Below are 24,105 nucleotides of genomic sequence, written 5' to 3'. Positions count from 1 at the left end.
TGCCATTCCAGTTCATCCAGTTCATTGTACAGGCCCATGTAGCTTATAAGAAATTTAAACCTGATAATGAAACATACTTGTTTATCTTATTTTTTCAATTATAATCTTACCATTTACTTTTGTTTAATTTCTACAGAAAATAAATCAATTGGAGAAGTCATTTCATTTACCACCTCTAAAGACCACAAATTCTATTCAGACCAAAAATAAACATACAAGTACTGTCCCAAAAATGGTTGTTGGAAATAACTACAGGTTAGAAAATCTGATTAATCTCCTCTGTTGTTCCTATTTTCTATAACTTTGTCAATTTGAATCACACCGCTTATAATAGGATGGTTTCCTCAACCCTCCCTCTACCTTGCCTTCCCCTACCCCTTCCTTTCCCCCCTAATTACTCTAATTTTATCTTGAATGCTTTGTTGTGACTATGATGGATCACTAACTTTAAATATTGATCCTTGTTTTATGTTCTTGAATGTAATGTCACTTATTCGACTTATTGCATACATTGTAACAAGATCGCTTTGTATACTCTTACATGTTTTAAAAACCCAATAAACATATTTGAAAAAAAAAAGAAAATCCTATGTGCTTTGTGATTCATTATTCATGTTAATGGGTCTGTCCACCAAGAACAGATGAGTGAAAGCTGGTGGGTTGGATCCCCTACTAACATAGATCTTTCTACTAAAACTACCAGACCCTGTCCATTCAGCTGCAGAGTCTCCTTTCTCAATAATGTACAGTAATAATAAAGTAGACAAAGTAGAATGGGACCTCTTCTAATAATACCAGAGCAGGCAGATTGATCAGAAGTCTAGAGACATGGGGGCAGATTCACGTAGATCTGCGGCGGCGTAACGTATCTCATTTACGTTACACCGCCACAAGTTTTACGGGCAAGTGCTTGATTCACAAAGCACTTGCCTGTAAACTTGCGGTGGTGTAGCGTAAATCCGTCCGGCGCAAGCCCGCCTAATTCAAATGGGGCGTGTATCATTTAAATTAGGCGCGTTCCCGTGCGGAACATACTGCGCATGCTCCGTTTTGAAATTTCCCGGTGTGCTTTGCGCGAAATGACGTCGCACCGACATAATTTTTTGAACAGCGACGTGCGTTACGTCCTATTCCCGGACGACTTACGCAAAAAAAAAAAGTTAAATTCGACGCGGGAACGACGGCCATACTTTAACATGGGACGTCTAAAGATAGGCCAACAAATAGCAGCTGTAACTTTACGCCGGGAAAAGCCGACTAGCGACGACGTAAGAGAATGCGCGTACCTTCGTGGATCGCCGTAAACAGCTAATTAGCATACCCGACGCGGAAAACGATGCAAACTCCACCCAGCGGGCGCCAAAGAATTACACCTACGATCCGAAGGCGTACGTAGCCGTACGCCTGTCGGATCGACGCCAGAAGCCGTCATATCTTGGTTTGAGGATTCAAACTAAAGATACGACGCGTCAAATTTGAAAGTACGCCGGAGTATCAGCAGATACTCCGGCGTACTTCTTCTGTGAATCTGGCCCACGGATTCTCAAGAGATAAAGCAAGCTGCTGTGTGATCTGTCCTATCAGCAAGAATCCACCTACCAAAAACTGATATTCAGTTTAACCGCTTAAGGACTACCCCACGTACATATACTGCAGCAGAGCAGCCCGTTAGCACAAAATCACGTACCTGTACATGATTTCTTCCATAGGCTCTGGGGGCTGATTGGACTGTGATTAGAAACAGTGAGAGCCAATGTGTTTTTTAGCAGAAAGTAAAAGATTTTTTTTTCCCAAAATTGTCGGTCCTTTTTTGTTTAAAGCGCAAAAAAATAAAAAAAACGCAGAGGTGATCAAATACCACCAAAATAAAACTCTATTTGTGGGCAAAAGGGAGGTTAATTTTGAGTACAACATTGCACGACCATGCAATTGTCAGTTAAAGTAATGCAATGAGGTTTTGCAAAAAATGGCCTGGTCAGGAAGGGGATAAAACCTTCCGTAGCTGAAGCGGTTAAGTTAAAAAAAATGTGCATATACAATGTGTAAAAATATATGTGTGTATATGTAATGAGCAACGATTAAAAAAAAAAACATGGCTGAGATAGTGGAGACCCTCCTGCTATAACTGGTCCTATATAAAAAAAAAAAAATGTATAATTTCCTTCTTTTGAGTTGAATGAGTTTGTTTTTGACAATGGGACTTGGTATGACCCAGTCCCATTGTGGAAGGCAAGCAGACAGCTAAACATTCTGCATTCTCTGTAAACTTCCATAAAGACTCCACAAGTGTGTGGTAGAAACCTAATGATGGCCATCAGTTGTCAGCTGCAGCCTAAAGTATCCAATAGGCAGCCCTTTTATTGCTTGAATCAGTCTAAATAATATGGCTCTTAAAAATCATCAAAATTCTTAAGGGAACTTTAACACATTGTGGGCTTTTTCATCTGCATAGATCAATACACAAGAAAAATGGATTAAACCAGGGCTCAAAATTTCAAGTCCTGAGCTACTAGCCAGGCCTCAAGGCGTACTCTCCACCAGTTGCCCCGCCCAACCCCTACCGAGGCCCACCCCCTAATCACGCCCCTAGACACGCCCTCATAAATTATCTCATGAAATGACACTTAAATGTTTTATGCAGAATTAAGTTATAAAAATAAATATTAACAACAACTTTATCCGTGCCCAAAAATGCAGCCTGCCCATGTCTACCAATGTAGCATGTGTCCCCAGTGCAGCATGTGTCCCAAGTGCAGCCACATGTCCCCAGTGCAGCCACGTGTCCCCAGTGCAGAAAATGTCCCCAATGCAGCAAAATGTCCCCATTGCAGAAAAATTTCCCCATTGCAGCCAGTGTCCCCAATGCAGCAAAATGTCCCCAATGCAGCAAAATTTCCCCATTGCAGCCAGTGTCCCCATTGAAGCAACATGTCCCCATTGCAGCAACATGTCCCCAATGCAACAAAATGTCCCCATATTGCAGCCAGATGTCCCCACATTGCAGCCAAATGTCCCCACATTGCAGCCAAATGTCCCCACATTGAAGCCAGATGTCCCCATATTGCAGCCAAATGTCCCCATATCACAGCCAAATGTCCCCATATCGCAGCCTACCTGTGCTGGGTAAGAGAGAGGAGCCAGAGCCGCCGCCTGGTTGTTCAAAGCACGGGGAACAGCTTTTTAATTCAATAGCTGTGTTCCCCGTCGCGAGCGTCATATACAGCCCCTCCCCCTTGTCCGGGAAACTTTGATAGACAGATCACCCGTCCAATCCTGGGATGGGTGATCTGTCTATCAAAGTGCCCAGACAAGGGGGAGGGGCTGTATATGACGCTCGCGGCGGGGAACACAGCTATTGAATTGAAAGCTGTAATGTTCCCCACGCTTTGAACAACCAGGCGGTGACATCAGCGGCGACACGACTCTCCTCTCCTTGCTCACCCCCCCTGCTCCCAGGCAGCCCACACTCGCCAGCCCTCAAAATTAACTCACAAAATGCGAGCAGGCGAGTGTAAATTTTGAGGGCTGGATTAAACTATCAGATGCTTAGCACGGCAAGCAATTTTTGGATGGCAAACATGTCTTTAATGGGAAAATTGCATATCTTTCATTTTATACCGTACAGTATCTCCATATAAAATCCTTAGATGTTTTCGTTTTTTTGGATAATTTGGACCAGACTCAACAATTTTAGCTTTTTTTTCCCTTCTAGATTCTTGACAGAAGAAACTCTCCATGGATTTAAAGGTGGATTTTCCCAAAAATTTACTGACATAGGTTTTCAAAGACAAATGCCAAAAGGCCCTTATCAACAGCAAACTCTTAACCAACAGTCCATCACGCATGCTAATGAGAATGGTAAACCTTGACGAATTCTAATAATATTGAGGTTACTAATTTAACTTTGTCAATGTGTTTAATGAATTACCAATTTTCAGAACAATTTAAATTTGGATCGGTCGAAAAATGATCAACCAATTTGAATTGTGTGTGAAAAAAAGCTGGTTGTTACAGAGCGGGCAGGGAAGCCAGCAGTCATGTCTGTAACAGTTGATGCCTCATCAGCTGTCAGTGGGCTTTCCCCGCTGACTGCTGAATGTAAACAGAAGTGACAGAAAAATCAGAAAACAGGGTGGTGGTCCCCCCTATCTATACCTAGGGCCAGTGCAAGGATTTTTGCCAACTCAGGCGAAGGTGCATTTTGCCGCCCCCCGGTACGCACACACTAAAAATCCCAGCAATAATACATTATACAGCGCAATGGAGAATACCAGCAGCTATAGAGGAACAACAAATCCCAGCAATACATTATATAAAACGCAATTCAGAATACCAGCAGTTACAGAGGACTACAAATCCCAGCAGTGCAGTGTGGCATTTTTATTTATTTTTTAAACAGGAAACTTTAAAACAGGTCAGTCCCCCTTACCTGTTTCTGAACACCAATCATCTGTGCACCGGCGGCTCCTCCCGTCCCGAGTCCCTCAACAGCTCCGTCGTCGTAGCCTCCAGGATGACGCCGCGGGCTGCACTACCTGCTGGTGCAGGTCCGGTCTGTCCGTTGCTCTGCCTCCTGCAGCTCTCTCTCCTTCACATCATGCGGTTAAGCGGCCAGGGGAACCAGGGGCGGGGCCACTTACGTCACTCACTGAAGTAGGACGTAGGCACCGTCGCCGAGTAGCCAAGGACACACACACTGAGACTGAGTGACAGAGTGACTCACTGCACAGGTCAGCACCGCTGCAGGGACTGGGGAGACTCGTCCTTCAGATGCAGCCCTAGCGGCAGCCCAGCCACAGACACACTCTGCTAGTACTATCTTGATGATCGGGCGGGCGACTGTCACCGTCACGGGCCGGTCAATTTTCTGCCCTGTTCCCTGGCGCCGTAAGGCAAGTGCCCATGTTGCCTTGCGCTAGCGCCGGCCCAGTCTATACCAGGCCCTTCAAGTCTGGTATGTGTAGCGCCCTGCTCCTGTTGAGTAGGCGCTATTTGTAAATTTAGTTATCTGAGCTGTAGTTTAGCTCAGAATTTTATGGCAAATTATAGGTTTCTGTTCCAATTCAGCTGTGTTGCACATCTTCCACCTGACTGTGGGTGTCGCTGTCACCAGGAGTCAGGGTTGGAAATGCAATGGGCTGGGTGTATTGGGTGCCTCTTGCCCAGAAGCAGCCCAGGTCCCCGTCGCTGTGCATTCTGGGGAGGGGTACTTAAGGGACGGACACCGTTCTGGCGGGGTTTTCCGATCCTGACCTGATGGCCCTCCTGGCCTCAGGGATGTGTTCGCAGACTTTTGTGTAACCGAGAGTAGGCCCAGGAGTTTCTGGGGCCTACTGGTCCAGGGAGGGTGCTGTGCTGTCTTATCTGCAGGAAGAAGCTAAACAATTAAGGGAATCAATTAGAGGACACATCCTGACTAATCTACCTCACAGTGCGGCCGGTTTGGCTGAAAGATCCAGGCACCGTGTAATTTTTTTGGAACTTTGCAAAGTGCATGTGTGGTTACATGATCCTGTGGCAGAGGACTCAACGGCATTCATCAAGTCGGTGGCAGACACTTTTAAACAAGCTTGGCACTGGCTGCTAGGTCAGTAATAGAGGCCTATCCGGTGGTCGCTGAATCCAGTGTGGCAACAGTTTGTCCTCTGGATCATACTCGTGATCCGCAACGCAAGGTACCTGAAGCTTCCCTAACCCTCCATCCCTCTAACGAAACGCTAAAATGATAATTAAAAAAACAAAAAACATGGGGTCCCCCACAAAATCCATACCAGACCCTTATCTGAGCATACAGTAAACCCCCCCCCCCCCTCAATCATCCAAGGCTACATGCCCTCCATCCCTCTAACGGAACTTGTTTAATAAAAGTGTTGGTGTGGACATTTGTAACTCTTCAAGAAAGACCCCTAGGACAAGCATGGTGAACAGTAAGGTAACGGCAGGCCCAAATCTAAACCAGCAGCTTCTACGGGGGTAGTGCTACATATGGATTTTAAGGGGAATACCATGCTAAAATGATAATTAAAAAAACAAAAAACATGGGGTCCCCCACAAAATCCATACCAGACCCTTATCTGAGCATACAGTAAACCCCCCCCCCCCTCAATCATCCAAGGCTACATGCCCTCATAATGGGCACTAGGACCTCTTCCCCACAACCCTGGCTCAGTGGTTGTGCAGGTGTTGACTTATTGTAATCTGGAAACCCCCCGAGAATGATTATGGGGATTATTATTATTTTTTTTAATAAAAGATTGTTAAAAACTGGTGGTGGTTTCGGCCAGTTCAAAAGAAACCACCCAACATGTACAGGAGTCGATCCGACAGAAATCAGTCATTAGCTAAAAATGCTGACCGAAGTGTTTCTCCCTGTCAGAATACAATAGAACGGCAGTGATCGCTGTACTAATATCAGATGGTTAGTACAGTGGCTCCTCCTGAGCTGTCAGTTTTTTTGTTTAGCCCTGCATGGCTGGAAAAAACAAACAAACACCACACTACTGGTGTGTACAAAGCTTACCTTTTTTTTTTTTTTGGATGAATGAGAACCATATACCCCATACTCATTTACATGAAGGGAGGCAGAATAAGGGGACTTCCAGATTCCAATGAGTGACCCCTGCAACCACCAGGTCAGGGTTGTGGGGGAAGAGGCCCTTGCCATCAGCTGCCGAGTTATCAGTTGTTATGGACACAGCACTTGGCTTCTCGGCCTGCTCCTTAACCAGCTTTTCTTCACGCAGGATTCCAATTTGTCAGTTTTGGAACCAGATGATTATTTTTTTGATCAATATGAATAGGCCCAAATATTTGGAATTGGTTATAGAACGAATTTACGAAATTTGTTACAATTTCACTTGTAGATTTGGATACATCCAAAGCACCGATTTTTTTTTAGAATTTATATTCAGACCAAAACGAATTGCACGTGGCTAAGATGCAATGGATTAACAGAGGACCTTGCTCATCATAAGAGATCAGATACTATCCCATATGGGTAGAGATTTACAAGTTTTTTTTTTTAATGCAGAATAAAGTTCAAAATTAACGACTGACACAGGTTACACCAACTTTATTACTAACCATTTTTGACATTGGTCTCATTTTATAAACCATTCTGGCCTAAAGACTAAGGAGATGAGATTTGTGCAACAGATATGCACACTGCTGCAGCAAAAAGTTTTCCCCACTCTGCCAAGAGTAATGGTCCTCTTCCAGATTGACCACTATGATTAACAAAGGTGGTATATGAGGTAGTTGCCACCTATTAGATAGGCAGCTTGTAGATTAAGCTGAACAACACCCCCCGGTTTGGCTCGCACCAGAACTTGCAAACAGGAAAACAATTTGGACAAACACCGTTAAAGTCTATGTAACACGAACATGAAAAATCAAAGTGCTCATTTTAAAGGCTTATATGCAAGTTATTGCCATAAAAAGTGTTTGGGGACCCAGGTCCTGCCCCAGGGAACATGTATCAATGCAAAATAAAAGTTTTAAAAACTCCTGTTTTTTCGGGCGCAGTGATTTTAATAACACTTAAAGTGAAAAATGAAATATCCCTTTAAATATCATGCATGGGGGGTGAACAATACAACAGCAAAATTACATTTCTAAAGGGAAAACATTTCATTTAAAACTGATCACTGCTGTAATGAATTGTCAGGTCTTGGCAACATAGATAAAACTCATTAAAAAAACGGCATGGGTTCGGCCCCAGTCCATTTCCAGGCCCTTTGGGTCTGGTATGAATATTAAGGGAAACCCTGCACCAATTTTTTTTTTTTTAATGGCATAGGGTCCCCCTAAAATCCATACCAGACCCCGATCACACAACTGGCAGGCCGCAGGAAGGGGGGGGGGCAAGAGAGTGCTCCCTCTCATGAACCATACCAGGCCACATGCCCTCAACATGGGTAGGGTGTTTTGGGGGTCGCCCCCAAAGCACCATGTCCCATTATGATAAGGACCTCCTCCCCACAACCCTTCCCCGGTGGTTGTGGGGGGGGGGCCTTATCAGAATCTGGGGCCCCCCATGTGAAATGGTAACAAAAAAAATGGCAGATAGTAAAAATGACAGGAGACACACTGGGAAAAGTTTTTTAGTAAAAAAAGAAAATGTTCGCAATGTAAATCCATCTCACACCGCACTGTAAAAAAAAAAAAAGAAAAAACCCCAGCAACAGTTCCGCCTCCATGGGAGGCTCCCACACACTTCTCGCTTTGACAGCTGTTATATAGCTGAGGGAGGGGCCACTCCGATGTAAATGGGTGACCCTGGGTCCCCAAACACTTTGACAATAACTTGCATACAAGCCTTTAAAATGAGCACTTTTGTTTTTTTCATGTCAGCGCCCTATAGACTAACGGGGTTCCGCAGCTTTCGAATTTGCCGCAAACACCACATAATGTTCGAACAACCAGAGCTTAGCCCAAACTTAAGCAGGCCATACACGGTCGCATTTCAAAAAAATTTGCAAAATCAGAAAGTTTGTTTTTTGTGATCCGATGATGCCACCATTGATTTTAATTCGGCCGACCAAACCCTCATGTTGCCGGGAATTTGTTTCTCTCCAGGAATATTCTTTTTTTGCACATAAGCATTTTTTTCCATTACATTTCTCGCACGATTCTCCCATCATTGATCAGAAAATCGTTTGTTTTTAAAAAAAATTCCAACATGTCGGATTTCTCAAATTTGTTTGCCGCACGAAAATCGGCTGTTGCTGCAGATCACTAACGGTGCGAAATTCGTACGAAAATTCTTGGATACGATTTTCGAAAGAAAATTCTTTCGACATTCGAACCGTGTATGGCCACCTTTATGCTCTAGCCCCAATTAGTTATACCTACCTAATTGTTTACCTTCAGTACAATTCAAATTGACCTCACTTTATGAAAACACAAATCATTGCTCACCTCTCCTTATAGAATGTCATGTTGATCCATGCAAAAAAAAAAAACTGCTTTAACCATGTGTGAAAAGTTCTACAAATTGCCTCAGACAGTTAATAAACCAGGACAAGTACACAAAATGTGTTTAGCCTTCACCCACTGCACGCTTGTTTCAGACGAGAGATTTAAAATATTAGAGACAACCAGATAACCAATATTTCAAAAGTCTGTTTTTTTTGGCATTGGTGTATTTTAAAGCATCTGTTACCCCCCGTTGGAGTGTTGACAATTGAAAGCCTCTAATGTGTGCATTAGTGGTAGGGTCTAGTATTCCCTGGAGATAAAGATAAGAGGGGGAAAAAAAGGCAAATCTGACCACAATCTAACCCTCCCCAGTCTATCTAAAGAAAATTAACCCTCTTCCTGAGCAGTGGCAAACTCCTTGTATAGCGTTTGTTTTAGATGAAAAAAAATCCACCCTAGAAAATCTTTGGGTGCTCCTGAAAAGAAATGTATTGGAAACCAAGCTCCAAGCAGGGATGAGTTGCAGTTCAGTCCACTAATTGGTGTTTTATAGGCGAGGCCTGGGTCACCCCATGTTTTAGGTCTACAATATTCCCAACATGGTCACATCAGGTATGCAAATCAAGAATAGTGATCTCAACAAGAGTCTTTAAGATGCTAGAAAGGATCAGGTTGTACGCTCCCACAATCTACTAAACTGGAATTTTACTTTGTTTTGGACTGACTTGAGACAAATCTGTAGAAAGAAAGTGGTTAATGCCCCTTTCAAATAAAAGGCACTGGCCTAGAACAGTGTTTCTCAACTCCAGTCCTCAAGGCGCCCCAACAGGTCAGGTTTTCAGGATTTCCATTTTTTTGCACAGGTGATTTGATCAGTTTCACCGCCTTAGTAATTACCACAGCCGTATCATCTGAGGGAAATCCCAAAAACATGACCTGCTGGGGCGCCTTGAGGACTGGAGTTGAGAAACACCGGCCTAGAACATGCATGCAGCAACAGAAGCAAAATCGAAATAGTCAGTGAGGCCCGGAGTGACAGGGACAAAAAGGAGATAACGGAGGGCTGGCCATGACTGGGTGGAATCAGGGCAACAAGAGGTTAAAAGAAAAGAGGTGCTCTCAGGGGAGTGGCCGTAGTCTTTATTCTGTGGAGGGGAGGAGTGATATATATAGGGGGCAGGGGCAGCTCCATGTGCACAGGCAGACGAGTGAGACACAGGAGGCAGGTTTTCCCACCCGCCCTCCCTTGTTTTGTTTGATGTTGTGTGTTGTGCGTCTGTTTTCTTCACTTTCAGGTCGGTGGAAGGTTTGTCACGACAGCTAAGGCGGTGTCCTTGGTCTTTGATGGTGACAGTTAACTGATGGAATGGAAATGGTTGGGGGGCTCATCGGTGGGATGGGCCCCTATGGGGTTATTGCAGTGGAACGGTGTCCGCTGTAATACGGTTACGGTGCACTGCGGGTTAAAAAGGGGTGTCTCCGAGCTGGAGGCCTTGGTATAGTAATGGTACCGCAGTGTGGTGGTGAAGGAAAAGGTTAATGGGGGGTTACTGTCAAAGACCAATTGGGACTGGTGTTAATGTAATAAAAGTGTTTGGGAAAGTGTTAATAAAGTTGGAAATTCCCATTATCTAAAATTTGGTTAAATATTTAATTTGTTATAAAAAAAAAAAAAAAAAAAAAAAGGGCTGTTGTGGCCAATTGTACTCCAATTTACTGTGTCGGTCTCATTACTGGGTCAAGAAGGTTACGGGGTGGAAAAGGGGGGTTAAAAGAGGAAAGGTATAATGGGGGTGATATTGGGAAGGTTGCACATTGAAACTACACTAGTCATGGTAGTGGAGAACCATTTGTGCTCCAATGCTACAAATTACTGGTCACAAAATGAGTCATGTGCCAATTTTGTTTTCCAGAACCATCTTGCAGCACCACAAATGGCAGCAGAAGCCCTGCATGGGAACCTCTAACATACACAGCACTGACAGATTCCAAGTCTTCTATAACTGTGCCAGGAAGAGGCCAATTCAGACATGGACAGCAACCCCAGTGGCCTGTTAACAGCTCAACAATAAACTAGCATTCAAACTACTAGCCAAGATAAGAAAGTGATGAAAATAGGGAGGGGAGAGAGAAGAAAGAAGAAGAAAGCCCACAAGCATTAAAGTATCTATACCACTTGTTTGCTAGAGTGATAGTTTAGAATCCATGTCAGTGTGTTGCCATCTGTGTACCCACCCCATGTGTCTGGTGGAGCCATCACCGGGACTGAAGGCGTAAGAAAATCTAGTTTTGTTGTCTGTGGGTCAGAAAGAATTTCTTCCAATGAAAACATTTAATATTGTAACTGGCCAACATTTCCATTACTTGCAATATTCTCACTTTAGTTTTAGCTTTAAACCCTTCTTTTTTTGCGACAGCATTGTGTCTCTTTAACTGACAATTGTGCAATCATGCGATTCTGTACCTAAACAAAATATAAATGTAATCCCCCTCACAAATAGAGTTTTTTGGTGGCGTTTGATCCCCTCTGCTTTTTGCACTATATTAAAAAAAAAAAAATTGTAAATATGAGATCGGAGGTCTTTGACCCCAGATCTCATTTAAGAGGTCCTGTCATGCTTTTTCCATTACAAGGGATGTTTACATTCCTTGTAATAGAAATAAGTGACCCAATTTAGATTTTTTTTTTTTGTTAAAGTGCCCCGTCCCGATGAGCTTGTGTGCAGAAGCGAACACATTCGAAAAACGGTGTTTGAACCACACATGTGAGGTACCACCATTAATTCTACCCTTAGACCTCAGTAACCAAGAACATGCAACCTGTGGAATATATCATTTTATTTGTAAAAATGTCACCTATGGAGATTTAAGACAAAAAAAAAAAAAAAAAAAGTGTGCGTGCAAGACCACTATGCAAATATGGCGTTACAAAAGTGCAACGACTGCCATTTTATGGAGAGATAGAGTATCTCTCTAACTATCTCCCAAGTAATTTTCTAGCAAAAAAAAAAAAAGCCTTTACTAGTAATGGCAGTGGTCTGCAATTTGTATTGTGACTGATATTGCGGTGGACAAAGCAGACACTTTGAGACCATTGACAATTATACAGCAATCAGTGCTATAAAAAAATGCACCGATTACTGTATAAATGTCACTGGCAGGGAAGGGGGCAATCAACTGTGTTCCAAGTGGGGGGGGGGGGGGGGGGGGAGAATGGGGCCGACTAAGGGAGTTGAGAGATCATTGTTCATACTTCGTATGAACACACTGTCTCCCCTCACCGTCACAAGCGATCGCAGGTGCCCAGCAGTCATCGCACCTTCATCAGTGGCAGCCATTCTGCTGCAGTAAAACTGCGGGAGCCATGTTAAAAGCACAATGAGTTCCATTATGTCATTAATAACTTTGACAAAGCCCAATTGAGGTTTAAGCAGAAATTACACATTTAGGCCTCATGTACACTGGCCATTTTTTTGCAGCTGCTGTTTTGGGCATTTGAACATTTTTGATCAGTTTGCATTTAAATTGCCAATGCAAAACATTTTTAATGCAGCAATGCTATTTTTAACGTCCAGTGTGCATAAGGCTTTGACATTAAGCTAAAAGCTTAAAGCGGTGGTTCACCCTCCTTAACATCATTCTAGCATTACATTCGGCATCGTCGCGCGAGCTACAGTATGCCGGTCTTACATTTTTTATCCCCGTACTCACTGTGCTATTGCACATTGAAGATTCCAACTCCCGCGGGGAATGGGCGTGCCTATGGAGAGGGAGGATGATTGACGGCCGGCTCTGGCACGTCACGCTCCCCGAAGACAGCCGGAGTAGGTCTCGGCTCTTCACGGCGCCTGCGCACAGGCTATGCGCAGGCGCCGTGAAGAGCCAAGCCTATTTCGGCTATTTCCGGAGAAGCGTGACGTGCCAGGGCCGGCCGTCAATCACCTTCTCTCACCATAGGAATGCCCATTCCCCGGAATCTTCAATATACAATTACACAGTGAGTACGGGGATACAAAAAATGTAAGACCGGCATACTGTAGCTCGCGCTACGATGCCGAATGTAATGCTAAAAAAAAAAAAAAAAAAAAAAAAAAAAAATTTTATTCAATAGGGTGAACCCCCGCTTTAAATTGAAAGTTTGCAGGCCTTTTATTGCTCCCTGTGCTGGATAAAAACTGAATAGGCTGCATAGAAGAGCACTTCCATAATTGAATGCCTTCAGTTATCCAGGACAGTCTGCCAACATACTGTATGTAGCCTTTACATAAGCCACCACAAGCATACCTTTCAAAATCATGTTTTACAAATGAAACCCTCCATAAAACAGTTCGCAGATATTTGAAACCAAGTTCAGATTTATTATGTTATCAGAAACCAGGCAATAGTTAGACAAAAATGGTCAAGTCAGATATTACTACTTTATTTTTACACAGTACAGTTTCAGTATTCTTCATCATCTTCCTCCTCTTTAACAGAGTCCGTTCCCACTTCTTCATAATCTTTTTCTAGAGCGGCCATATCTTCCCTTGCTTCAGAGAACTCTCCTTCCTCCATGCCCTCTCCCACATACCAGTGTACAAATGCTCTCTTAGAATACATGAGATCAAACTTGTGATCTAGCCTGGCCCAGGCCTCTGCAATGGCTGTAGTGTTACTCAGCATACAGACGGCCCGTTGGACTTTGGCTAGGTCTCCTCCCGGAACTACAGTAGGAGGCTGGTAGTTTATTCCCACCTTAAATCCAGTAGGACACCAGTCTACAAACTGGATAGACCTCCTGGTTTTAATTGCAGCTATTGCAGCATTGACATCTTTTGGCACCACATCACCTCTATACAACAGACAGCAAGCCATATATTTACCACGTCGAGGATCACATTTCACCATCTGATTTGAAAATTCAAAGCAAGAATTTGTGATCTCTGGTACTGACAATTGCTCATGGTAAGCCTTCTCTGCTGATATTATGGGGGAATATGTGACCAGTGGGAAGTGGATACGAGGATAAGGCACCAAATTAGTCTGGAACTCAGTCAAATCCACATTCAATGCCCCATCAAACCTCAAGGAGGCTGTAATGGAAGAAACAATTTGTCCTATCAGTCGATTTAGGTTGGTATATGAAGGACGTTCAATGTTCAGATTTCGGTTGCAAATATCATAGATGGCTTCATTGTCTACCATAAAGGCACAGTCCGAATGCTCCAGAGTTGTGTGGGTTGTTAAAATAGAATTATATGGTTCTACCACTGCAGTAGAGACTTGTGGAGCAGGATAAATAGAGAATTCCAGCTTAGATTTTTTTCCATAATCCACTGAAAGACGCTCCATCAACAGGGAAGAGAAGCCAGAACCTGTACCACCTCCAAAGCTGTGGAAAATTAGAAATCCTTGAAGGCCAGAGCACTGCTCACTCTGCAAATATAAGAAAATACAACTTGTTAGGTACCATAGTAATGACTTTACATACTCTAAGCAGTTTAAACTGGCACAGACACCCTTCGCAGAATATAGCAAAATATCTATACTAGCAAATGTACATATTCTGTGTGTCTAGAACCAAAAGTTTGTTATTGTGGCGTAATGGTCCAATACATCTAATGATCTTGGTTTCTCCTTTTGCTCTCCTCCCGTTTATTGCCAAATGGTGCAGTCCCAGGTCATCCAGCAGGCAGGACTAACATGGCCAACTGCACCCCCCCCCCCCCCAGATGGAGCCAATAGTGGTGCAAGGTTTGCAACATGCACTGAAAAATTACTACCACATACCTCAACTTTTGAAGTGGGCCATTCAGGGAAATCGTGACCTGTAGAGCGCATAGCTAAAAATGGTTAAGTTATGATGGCAGGGAGGGGACAACATTGCATCACCGAGTGCCTGCAACACCTACCATCAGTAGCTACAGATTAAGTGTCTGGATGTACACATGCCATGATGCTTTGCTTCACAGCTGTGGCATGACTTTTACCCCATGTCAAACACGACCCAGTCAAGTAAACTGCATTGCTCTGCAATCATCCAGCAACTGCGTGCAATGCATGTGCTAGTATGGGGTTAAAGCAGGCATTGGTGATACAATGCCTCCTTAGTCTCAAAGTGTTCCCTGAAAACAAGTTACCCGTTAACCCAATTTGCCAGGATGGCTTACAGAGATGGCTCCTCCCGCCTAGCACAGGAAACACATGATCCCCATTATAAAAGACAGCGCACAGGCAGTAGCCCTTCACAATTAATAACCAAAGGCACAGATAAAATAAACACTCCATTTGTGCAACCAGCTTCAAATTTAACATCATTAGGATTTAAAAAAAAACAAAAAAAAAAAACAGGGGGGGGGGGGGGGAACCGATGGCATCCTGTAACATTAGTTAACAGATAATAACTCTTGTCGCCCGTATCCCCCCCCCCCAGTCAGGTATAAGGGTCAGAGACATTGCAAGACATGAACCCACATCTACAGGCCATATTTCTGCCCATTAGTGCAGCCAGGAACACATCACAAGAAGGAGCGGTCTTCAGTTACACCCCCAGTCATACAAGTTTTATACTGCTGTATAAATCCTAGAAAAGATTAGAGACTATAGAGATTATAGAGACCACACAACCCCCAATTAAGGGGCTCAGTGATGCAAGCAATATAACTTATCTTTAGAGTGGACACACACCTAGTATGCATAGTAGCTCATTATGAATTACTTACCTGGGATCAAAGCCCCAGCAGCAGTCCTTGTTCTCCCCCGGAGTAACTTCTGAGTTTCACAGGCTGGCACCGCGACTGGCCGGAGCCATGATGACCTCATGTTAACAGCACGTCCAACGATGACTTCGGCACATGGGGATCTCTAAACTATGCAGGTTTAGGAGCTATATCTTGGGTAGCTACACGCAAGTCTTAATATAGGCTTACCTGTAGCATAAAGTGTGGCGTAAGGGTTTACAACCACCAAGTCCCTGCTCAGTTCTTTTGTTAACTTCGGACATGTTTTGTCAACCAAGATAAGAGCAGCTGAAGTATTGTGTTGGGGAAGATGCTATAAATGGATTAGCAGAGTGTTAAACTATTCAATGAATGCTCTGAAAGTCTACACATGGAGGAGAAGGGGCGCGTGCACCTTTCCTCCAATCAGCTGTATGCCCAGACTACACTTCTAGTGCTGAACAGGAAGAGAAAAGCTTTCTAAAGTCTATAAAGCTGAAGAAAGCAGGATGTGCAAGTAAAGCCCATGCAGGGGTTACCTGCCTCATCCCCATGCACCATTTGAGGCAGTTCACCCCACATCCACTCCAAAAATACAAAATAAGATTTTTCTACTACTCTCTTTCCTCTGGTAGATGGCAGGAACCATGTTCTGTAATCTTACCAGATCCAGGCATGGAGAGAGCATATAGTACTGAATGCTTAAACCCCCCCCCCCCCCCCCCCCCCCCAACACCACACACGACCAGAGGCTGCAGTGAAGATTTATGAAGGGAGCAGACAAAGAGGGGTTAAAGTCAATAGGAGAGAAGAGCATGAAGATAGGAGTAGAATTACTGCATGGTGGTGCAGGGAAGGTAGCGATGTGTGGCGACATTGGTTGATACGAGCTGTGTGACCAGGAAGTAGTAGTTGAGGGTAGGCTTGGCACAATAGTTCCAGTAATGAGGGATAAGGCAGCATTGGAGTGGCTGGAATGGAAGTGATGGGAAATCCACAAATTGTGCAGCATCATAAGGGAGAATGACAGTCTGTCAGCCAGGTGACTTGGCAAAAGCTCCCAATGCACCCGTCTCCCCACAATCATACCAACTACCAGTAGGGAGAAATTATGCATACTAGAACAAGATTTTGCACTTAAACCCCTCCATATACCCCAGTCACACATGGCCTTGCAATTTACAGCAATCTGCTGGGGCCATCATTTTCACAGTCCAACACTTACAGACCTACTTTGTGTTAAACATGTTCAGACATTTCAGCATTAAAACCAAACTTACCATTTTACGCATTTTGTCCAAAACTGTATCAATTATCTCCTTTCCAACAGTATAGTGACCTCGGGCATAATTATTCGCTGCATCTTCCTTACCACTAATGAGCTGTTCGGGATGAAAGAGGGTACGATATATGCCATTTTTGATCTCACCTAAAAATTTCAAAAAGTGTGCACTTGATTAAAAAGGTTTTATAAAGACTTTGAAAAGTAAATCTTTTTATTTAACTTTTGCAATCTTCGACTCTGTCCTACTGCCTTTTAAATTCCACCCCCCCCCCCCTACAATCTTGGACCGTTTTATTGCTTAAAACGCACACATATATGAAGCTAAAGTTAGGCCTAGGAAAAAAAAAAAAAAAAAAAAAAAAGGTAGATTCAGGTAGGGGCGCGCAAATCTAAGGCGGCGTAGCCTAGCGCGTTTACACTACGCCGCCTTAAGTAAGAAGAGGCAAGTACTGTATTCTCAAAGTACTTGCCTCCTTACTTAGGGCGGCGTAGCGCAAATGCGGCAGGCGTAAGGGCGCCTAATTCAAATGTGTTGGAGGGGGGCGTGTTTTATGGTAATGAGGCTTGACCTCACGTTTTTTTCTTACTGCGCATGCACCGTGCGCCTACATTTCCCAGTGTGCATTGCGGCCAAAGTATGCATTATCTGACTTTCAGTTTATTTCCTTTATAGCCATCAATATTGAGTGAGGGGACCCAATATATTAGGAACTCTTTACAAGAAGGTCCAACTTCAAGAAATCATTTTTATATCCAAATAAACTTCAAAATGTCCTCATGCCTTTATACACAAGTACGTAACTGCTGCTTACCAATTACAGTTGGTTCGAGGTCAACAAATATTGCTCGTGGAACATGTTTGCCTGTTCCAGTCTCATTGAAGAATGTTCCAAAGGATGAATCTCTTGGAGCAATGTTATCTTTACCAACGACTCCGTCAGGCTGGATTCCATGCTCTAGACAGTAAAGCTCCCAACAGGCATTCCCCATCTGAACACCTGCTTGGCCAATATGTATAGAGATACACTCCCTCTGAAAAGGTAAAAAAAAAAAAAAAAAATGATTTAGACATAGGACCAATGATAAGCTTCTAAATACAGCTATTCGACCAATTGGGGGAGGGTACCATGCAAGCTTTTTGACCTCATGCTAGACCAGAATGATAGGTTTCCCAATAAAACCCATTAGAAAGTTTTGGCTCCTTGCAAAAGCATTTGGGTCCATTGCTGACATTTCACACCTTGGGCAGTCACAAAAAAAATAAAAAAATATATAAACCCACAGCATTACATTTCTTTTATATGCATGCAGTGGAAGTACCTGAATTTGACCTGGTATCTGTATAGCAGGGCTGGAATTAAGAGGATGAAGCAGCACAAGAAGCATGCCGATAGGGAGTGAAAGATGAACTCATAGCTGTGCTGCTTCTCCTTTTAACCTAGGGTCACACTGCTGCGATGCAGCACATCGCATGCGAGTCACATATGAATCATACCGTATTCGTGCGATCCAATTCAGTCAATCGCACTGCATTTTTCAAGCTGTTTTGATGGGGGTCGCAAAGTTAACATTTACACCTGCAGCAGATCACAACGCTCTGCGATATCAATGCAGTGCTGGAAACGCACAGGATTTGCTGCATTTCCCCACATATTTGTGAACTGAGGCTTACTGTCCAGTCAAAAGTTGGGACACTGCCTAGGAATCTCTGGGAGGTGAATATTGCAACTATGTAGCCTAGTTATTTTCACTAGGGGGTGCGGTATGCACCCAGGTGACACCAACTCTAGTGACGCCACTGGTTATTTTATCTTTTAATAGTACTTTAGTCAAATAAAGTTGTGAGAGAAACACCATGGTGTACATCTCCGAGTCAATAGTCAATGAAAATACAAAGAAAAGCAGACAGAAGGTTTAGACGTGTATGGCTACTAGTTTTAATCTTGTCATTTTAGGCCTGAAGCTCTGCTTTAAAGAGCAGATCCAGCCACACATAAGTGTGGCAGGCCCTCATTGGCCATGACACACACAAATCATAATGGCAGTCATATGCAAGGGCCCCAATGGATTCTCATTACAGCCCATTTTAACCTATGGCACACACCTCAGTCCCATAAACGTGAATAGGTCATGTTTGGTGGTCGGTAATACAATATAAACGTCACTGACACATGCATGCTATTCCTTCCAGTGGCCACGTTCATACAGGCTTCACAGAACAGCATGTATGGCAGGCTTTTCAAAAGCATTTGGGACTTTTGAAGCTTTAACAAACTGATGAGCCATCAATGATCGTTACTTTTTTTTTTTGCCACAATTTGAGCCCTAGTTTGGGAATGATAGAAGGGAAAAAAAAAATCTTTCAATGAGGACAATAGTTCGGTTATGCTGTCCCCCTAAGCAAAAAGGTAAATCTCCCCAACATGACAAAAATGAACCTTACAGGGGGGGGGGGGGGGGGGGGGGGATTTATAACACTGCCTTACTTCTATCCACAGACTATAGATGCTGGGAACTCAGCCATCTTCACAGCAATGTTATTCCAGAGGATGGGGACAACTGATAACAGATAACAAAACTCCACGTTCTTTATTTAGCGGATACCGCATGCAGTTTATACAGTGCTCCCAGCACATATATTGTACAAATAAGGCACATTAAAAAAAACTATTCATTTTTTATGTGGCCTGTTCAAAAAACAAAAAAAAAAATTATATATATATATATATATATATATATATATATATATACCTTTACCACTCTCCAAAATCCTATTTTTTTTCCCCTCCAGCTCTACCCCACTCCTTTCATACTCACCATCTTCACCTCTGTGTGTGTGTGTGACTACAAAGTAGCTGGAAGAAGACCAAATAATACAAGCAAGTTCAACCCATCAGCATTTAAACCATTTCAGCTCTGGGAAGTGGGAGGTCTCAAGTAATTAAAGTGGAACTCACCTGAAATTGAAGCCACTAAACCCAAATTCACACTGCGTTGGGTTAATGTGCATTGTGTACATTGAAACCCCCAACGCATCTGCCTTGCAGCACACCACATGGCACAGTAATGCCCCACTATGTGTGTCTGCTGAGCTGCATTGCTGAAATTAGGCATTTACCTGTTTTGGTTCATTAGCAACCCTTTTTAATGAATGGGCTGCCATGATGCAACACACAATGAGTCCTTATTGTGTGTTTTTTTTTACATTTAATATATTTGCTGCAATGTGTTAAAACTAAAGACCCAATTATAAAAATTTGATGATTTTTGACGTTTGCTCATGTTAACCAAACATATTTTAGGATTTTTTTAGGGAATGAAGGCTGAAAATTGGTTGCTATGGGCAAACATTCTTCTGCTCCAGTTTTCATGAACTGTTCACAACAGGTAACTGAATAATAATTGCCCTGGTGATATTCTTTGGGACTGAAAATTGGAGCAAAAACACAAGAGTTGTCTTTAGCAGCCAGCCCACTTTAAGAAGCAAGGCTTCAGTACAAAGTCATACCCCATTTTTTTATGTTTTTATGAGTAAGGCCCCTTTCACACGGGGTGGATCAGTAATCCGCCCCGTTCGCCCTGTGAACCTCCGCTTGCTCAGCGGGGATCGCTCCGTTGATCCCCGCTGAGCCGGCGGATAACAGGGCGGTCCCTGCACACTGTGCAGGGACTGCCCTGTCTTTTCTCTGCTCTCCCCTATGGGGGGGATCGGATGAACACGGACCGTCTGTCCATGTTCACCCCGCCAGATGGATGGAAAAGTAGGTTTTTCCTCCGTCACACTTTGGTGGATCCGAGCGGTTCGGATGTCAGCGGGCATGTCACCGCTGACATCCTCGGCTCCATAGAGGAGCACGGAGCGCCTGTTCAGGTCCGCAAAAAAACCTGGCAGGCGGACCTGAACGGGCCGCCCGTATGAAAGAGCCCTTAAGGCTCGTACACACTGTAAGAAAATCGGGCGAACATTTTCCTCCAAATAATTTTTGTACGATTTTTTGTATAGTGTGTAGACATGTGCACAGCAAAAATTTTCGTTTATTTCTGTTTCGTTTCTGTTCGTTTATCGTGATTCGTAACGAGTCGTAATTTCGTAAGACGTTAGTTATCGTATTCGTACTCTTTAGTATTTTCGTAACACTCTTTTTTCCGTTTCCGTTTTTTTCTGTTAGTTTATTTTTCGTTGAATCGAGATTCGTATTTTCGTTATATTTTGTATTCTGCCGCGTTCGTATTTTTAAAATGATTTTATTCGTTCCTTCGTTTTTACGTTAGTTTAATTTTCGTTGTTTTGTTATTCGTATTTACATTATATTTTCCATCATGCCGCATTCGTATTTTCGTAAAGAAATATATTTTCGTTGCTTTATGATCATTCGTATTTTCATGTCTAATTTCCTTTGATTGTAAAAACGTACTTTTGTAGATTTTATTGCATTCGTAATTCTGTTAGAATACATTTTACGTTTATTCGACACACTACTCGTCGTAATTTTGTAATTCGGATTTTACTGTGATTGACTTGACTGTCTTAGTTAGCACACACACCCTGTCTAGAATGAAGTCTGACGTAGAAGAAAACTAAAATATGTCAGATATTACAAATACAAATCTAGAAATTAGATGCACTGCAGTCTAACACAGAAAAAGACACAAGGAGCCAGGAGGTAATGAGAAAGAAGCTCATTGGGGGAAGGAACAAACCTCTTCAGAGGAAAGGGACAGCGCTCAGTGGCTATTGGTCAATGTCCAGAAATATTTCAGTACTAACGAAAGCTAATTTACATTATTTTGTATTTTCGTTGTTTTCATTTCAGTTTTCCGAAGATTCGTAATTTATTTTTCGTTAGTTTTGATTTTCGTTTTTTAGTCTTTGTTCGGCATTTCGTTTTCTTTTCGGTCTTCGAATATTAGTAAGTTTGCATTTTCGTTCATTTTGTTTTTCGTAATTTTTTTTTTTTTTGGGTTCGGTATTTTCGTTGTTTCTATGTTTTCGTTTCTTTCATCTTTCGTATCTTCGTTGTTTTTCATATTCGTTATTTTGAAAATATCGTTATTCGTTATCAATTGCGCTAAACCATTCGTTCATTCGTATGTTAACGAATCAACTAAAATAACGAAAATTGACGGAAAACGTATTCGTAACTTAAAAAATTGCACATGCCTAATAGTGTGTACACAACTTTCGACAGCCGATTCCGAACTTTCGTATGAAAATTCCCAAAGGGACAAACTCAAAAAATAATTTCAGACGGTAAAGTGGAGTACACACTATAAGAAAATTGGGCTAACCCTTTGTCCGATTTTTCTCAATGTTTCACAGCAAATTGGGACTAAGGATGAGCTCCGGCGTGTTCGCATAGAACACGTGCGGAGCCCGCCAGGAAGTCGGCACCCGCGCTGCGCTAATCACAGCCAGGCAGACATTTCCCGATCTCTGCAGCCGAGTATCGGGAAATGTCTGCCTGGCTGTGATTAGCGCAGCGCGGGTGCCGACTTCCTGGCGGGCTCCGCACATGTTCTATGCGAACACGCCGTAGCTCATCCTTAATTGGGACCAATTAAAGAACATTTGTACGACAAAGGCTCTTACGCATATTCTCGTATGACAAAGGCTTTTTTTGTTGTTTTTGTTTTAGATCAGGTGCAGTCTTTCATTTCTGATTTTTCTTGTAGGAAAATCGCACGAAAACTGTATACATTAAACGAAAATCGTTTGCTCGTTTTTGGAGTTTCGTACGAAAATTCTGAATCAGCTGTCGAAAAGTTGTGTACACACTATATGAAAATGTTCGCCAGATTTTCTTATAGTGTGTACGAGCCTTAACAGAGCAAACGATTTTCGTTTAATGTGTACCATTTTCGTATGATTTTCATACAAAAAAAATCAGAAAAGAAAGACTGTGCATGATCAGAAACAATAAACAACAAAAAAAAAGGCTTTAATGGATTCAAATTTGCTGTGAAACATCAATAAAAAAATTAGACGAATGTTCGCCCGATTTTCTTATAGTGTGTACCCCACTTTAGGCTCGGTTCACATATATGCGAATTGGATGCATTTCTAATCACATCCAATTTGCATAACATGTGAATCGGACTGGCTTTCAATGGAGCCGATTCACACCTGAATCGCACCTGAACTGGTGAACAGAAATGCACCGGACTGCCACACTGAAACTGCGGCCGCATATGTGTGAACCCATATGACTGGACGCATATGTGTGAACCCATATGACTGGACGCATATGTGTGAACCCAGCCTAAACCTCAGCAGTGTTATTCACATTCGTGAATTCATTTGTCAGGCTGGGTTCACACTAGCTATAGCTGCAGCTCACAGCAGGGGGTCTGGTGCATCCCTGTTCTCCGTTTCAGGTGCGAACCAGGTCCAAATTCGGACCTGTAGCAGAGCCAAAGATGCACAGGACCCTTTTCCAGTGCACTCTGCAGCGGCCCCAGAGGTGTGTGAACCAGCCTCATCGAGAACCAGTCACACTCTCTTGTCATGCGGGGAAAACCGCATCCAATTCGCATAAGTGTGACCCAAGCCTTAATGGCTCAGTCCACCCAAAATGGACATTTGAATATTTGCACGTGTTTCTCAGGAGGTCCAGGATGAAGGTCTCTGAGACACACCTGCTGTGACCTAGGTTCACATTGATGCGATTTGGCATGCGATTTGACATGTCAAATCGCATGCCAAATTGGCGGCTATTGCATCGTCCAAATCGGTGCAACGTCGACTTTGCGATTCCCAAAAGTAGTTTCTGTTTCCGGGTGCAATTTCAATAGACATCTGTGCATGAACCCGCAAAGATGTCTCTGAAATCACCCCCCAAAAGGCGGACTGACATCCGGGTATAAAATCCGATTTCAATCCCGCAGCTGTGTGAACCTAGGCTTAAAAAGGGCATTCCTCCTTTTTCCAGGAATAAGGAAAGATTTTGGCACTGGCATCTCAACCACTCTCCACTAGTAACTATGTGGATAGGTAGGTCTGGGGACCTCTGTTTAATACCTACCAACGCACTGTTTACAAGTATTGTTTAGTATGTCAGTACGGTAGGGGCATTCATTTGCAAGTTCCTTTGAGGTCAGAAACTGATATGGATTGTATAGTTTAATGTCCTTTTGACTGTGGAAGAATTGTCTACTATACATTTTTGGCTAGGACCAATTCATTAAATAATCCACTGGATCAAA

General features: G+C 43.0%; 2 protein-coding genes across 5 annotated transcripts in view; one reads left to right on the top strand and one right to left on the bottom strand.

Annotated features, from left to right (window-relative positions):
• Positions 1-11,196, top strand: part of LOC120931654 (testis-specific gene 13 protein-like) — a 31,146-nt gene extending 19,950 nt beyond the window's left edge. For 3 of the 4 annotated variants that reach the window (XM_040343298.1, XM_040343297.1, XM_040343299.1), the window contains exons 6-8: positions 137-255; positions 3,713-3,858; positions 10,833-11,196. In XM_040343298.1, the coding sequence (XP_040199232.1) occupies positions 137-255; positions 3,713-3,858; positions 10,833-10,996 (429 nt within the window). In that variant the 3' untranslated portion in view covers positions 10,997-11,196. The remainder of the gene's footprint in view (positions 1-136; positions 256-3,712; positions 3,859-10,832) is intronic. The other variant, XM_040343301.1, reaches the window with a different exon arrangement.
• Positions 11,197-13,249: 2,053 nt separating this feature from the next.
• Positions 13,250-19,779, bottom strand: LOC120931651 (tubulin alpha-8 chain-like). Its single transcript, XM_040343295.1, has 4 exons — positions 19,720-19,779; positions 17,715-17,934; positions 16,898-17,046; positions 13,250-14,334 (listed from the first exon to the last, which is right to left on the bottom strand). The coding sequence occupies exons 1-4, from the start codon at positions 19,720-19,722 to the stop codon at positions 13,360-13,362; spliced, it is 1,347 nt and encodes a 448-aa protein (XP_040199229.1). The 5' UTR covers positions 19,723-19,779; the 3' UTR covers positions 13,250-13,359.
• Positions 19,780-24,105: the final 4,326 nt, after the last annotated feature.

Source organism: Rana temporaria, chromosome 3 (assembly GCF_905171775.1).
Source record: "Rana temporaria chromosome 3, aRanTem1.1, whole genome shotgun sequence".
In the NCBI taxonomy this organism is placed as follows: domain Eukaryota; kingdom Metazoa; phylum Chordata; class Amphibia; order Anura; family Ranidae; genus Rana; species Rana temporaria.
Note: the sequence above shows the minus strand (reverse complement) of the source record. Positions and strands in the feature narration are given on the sequence as shown.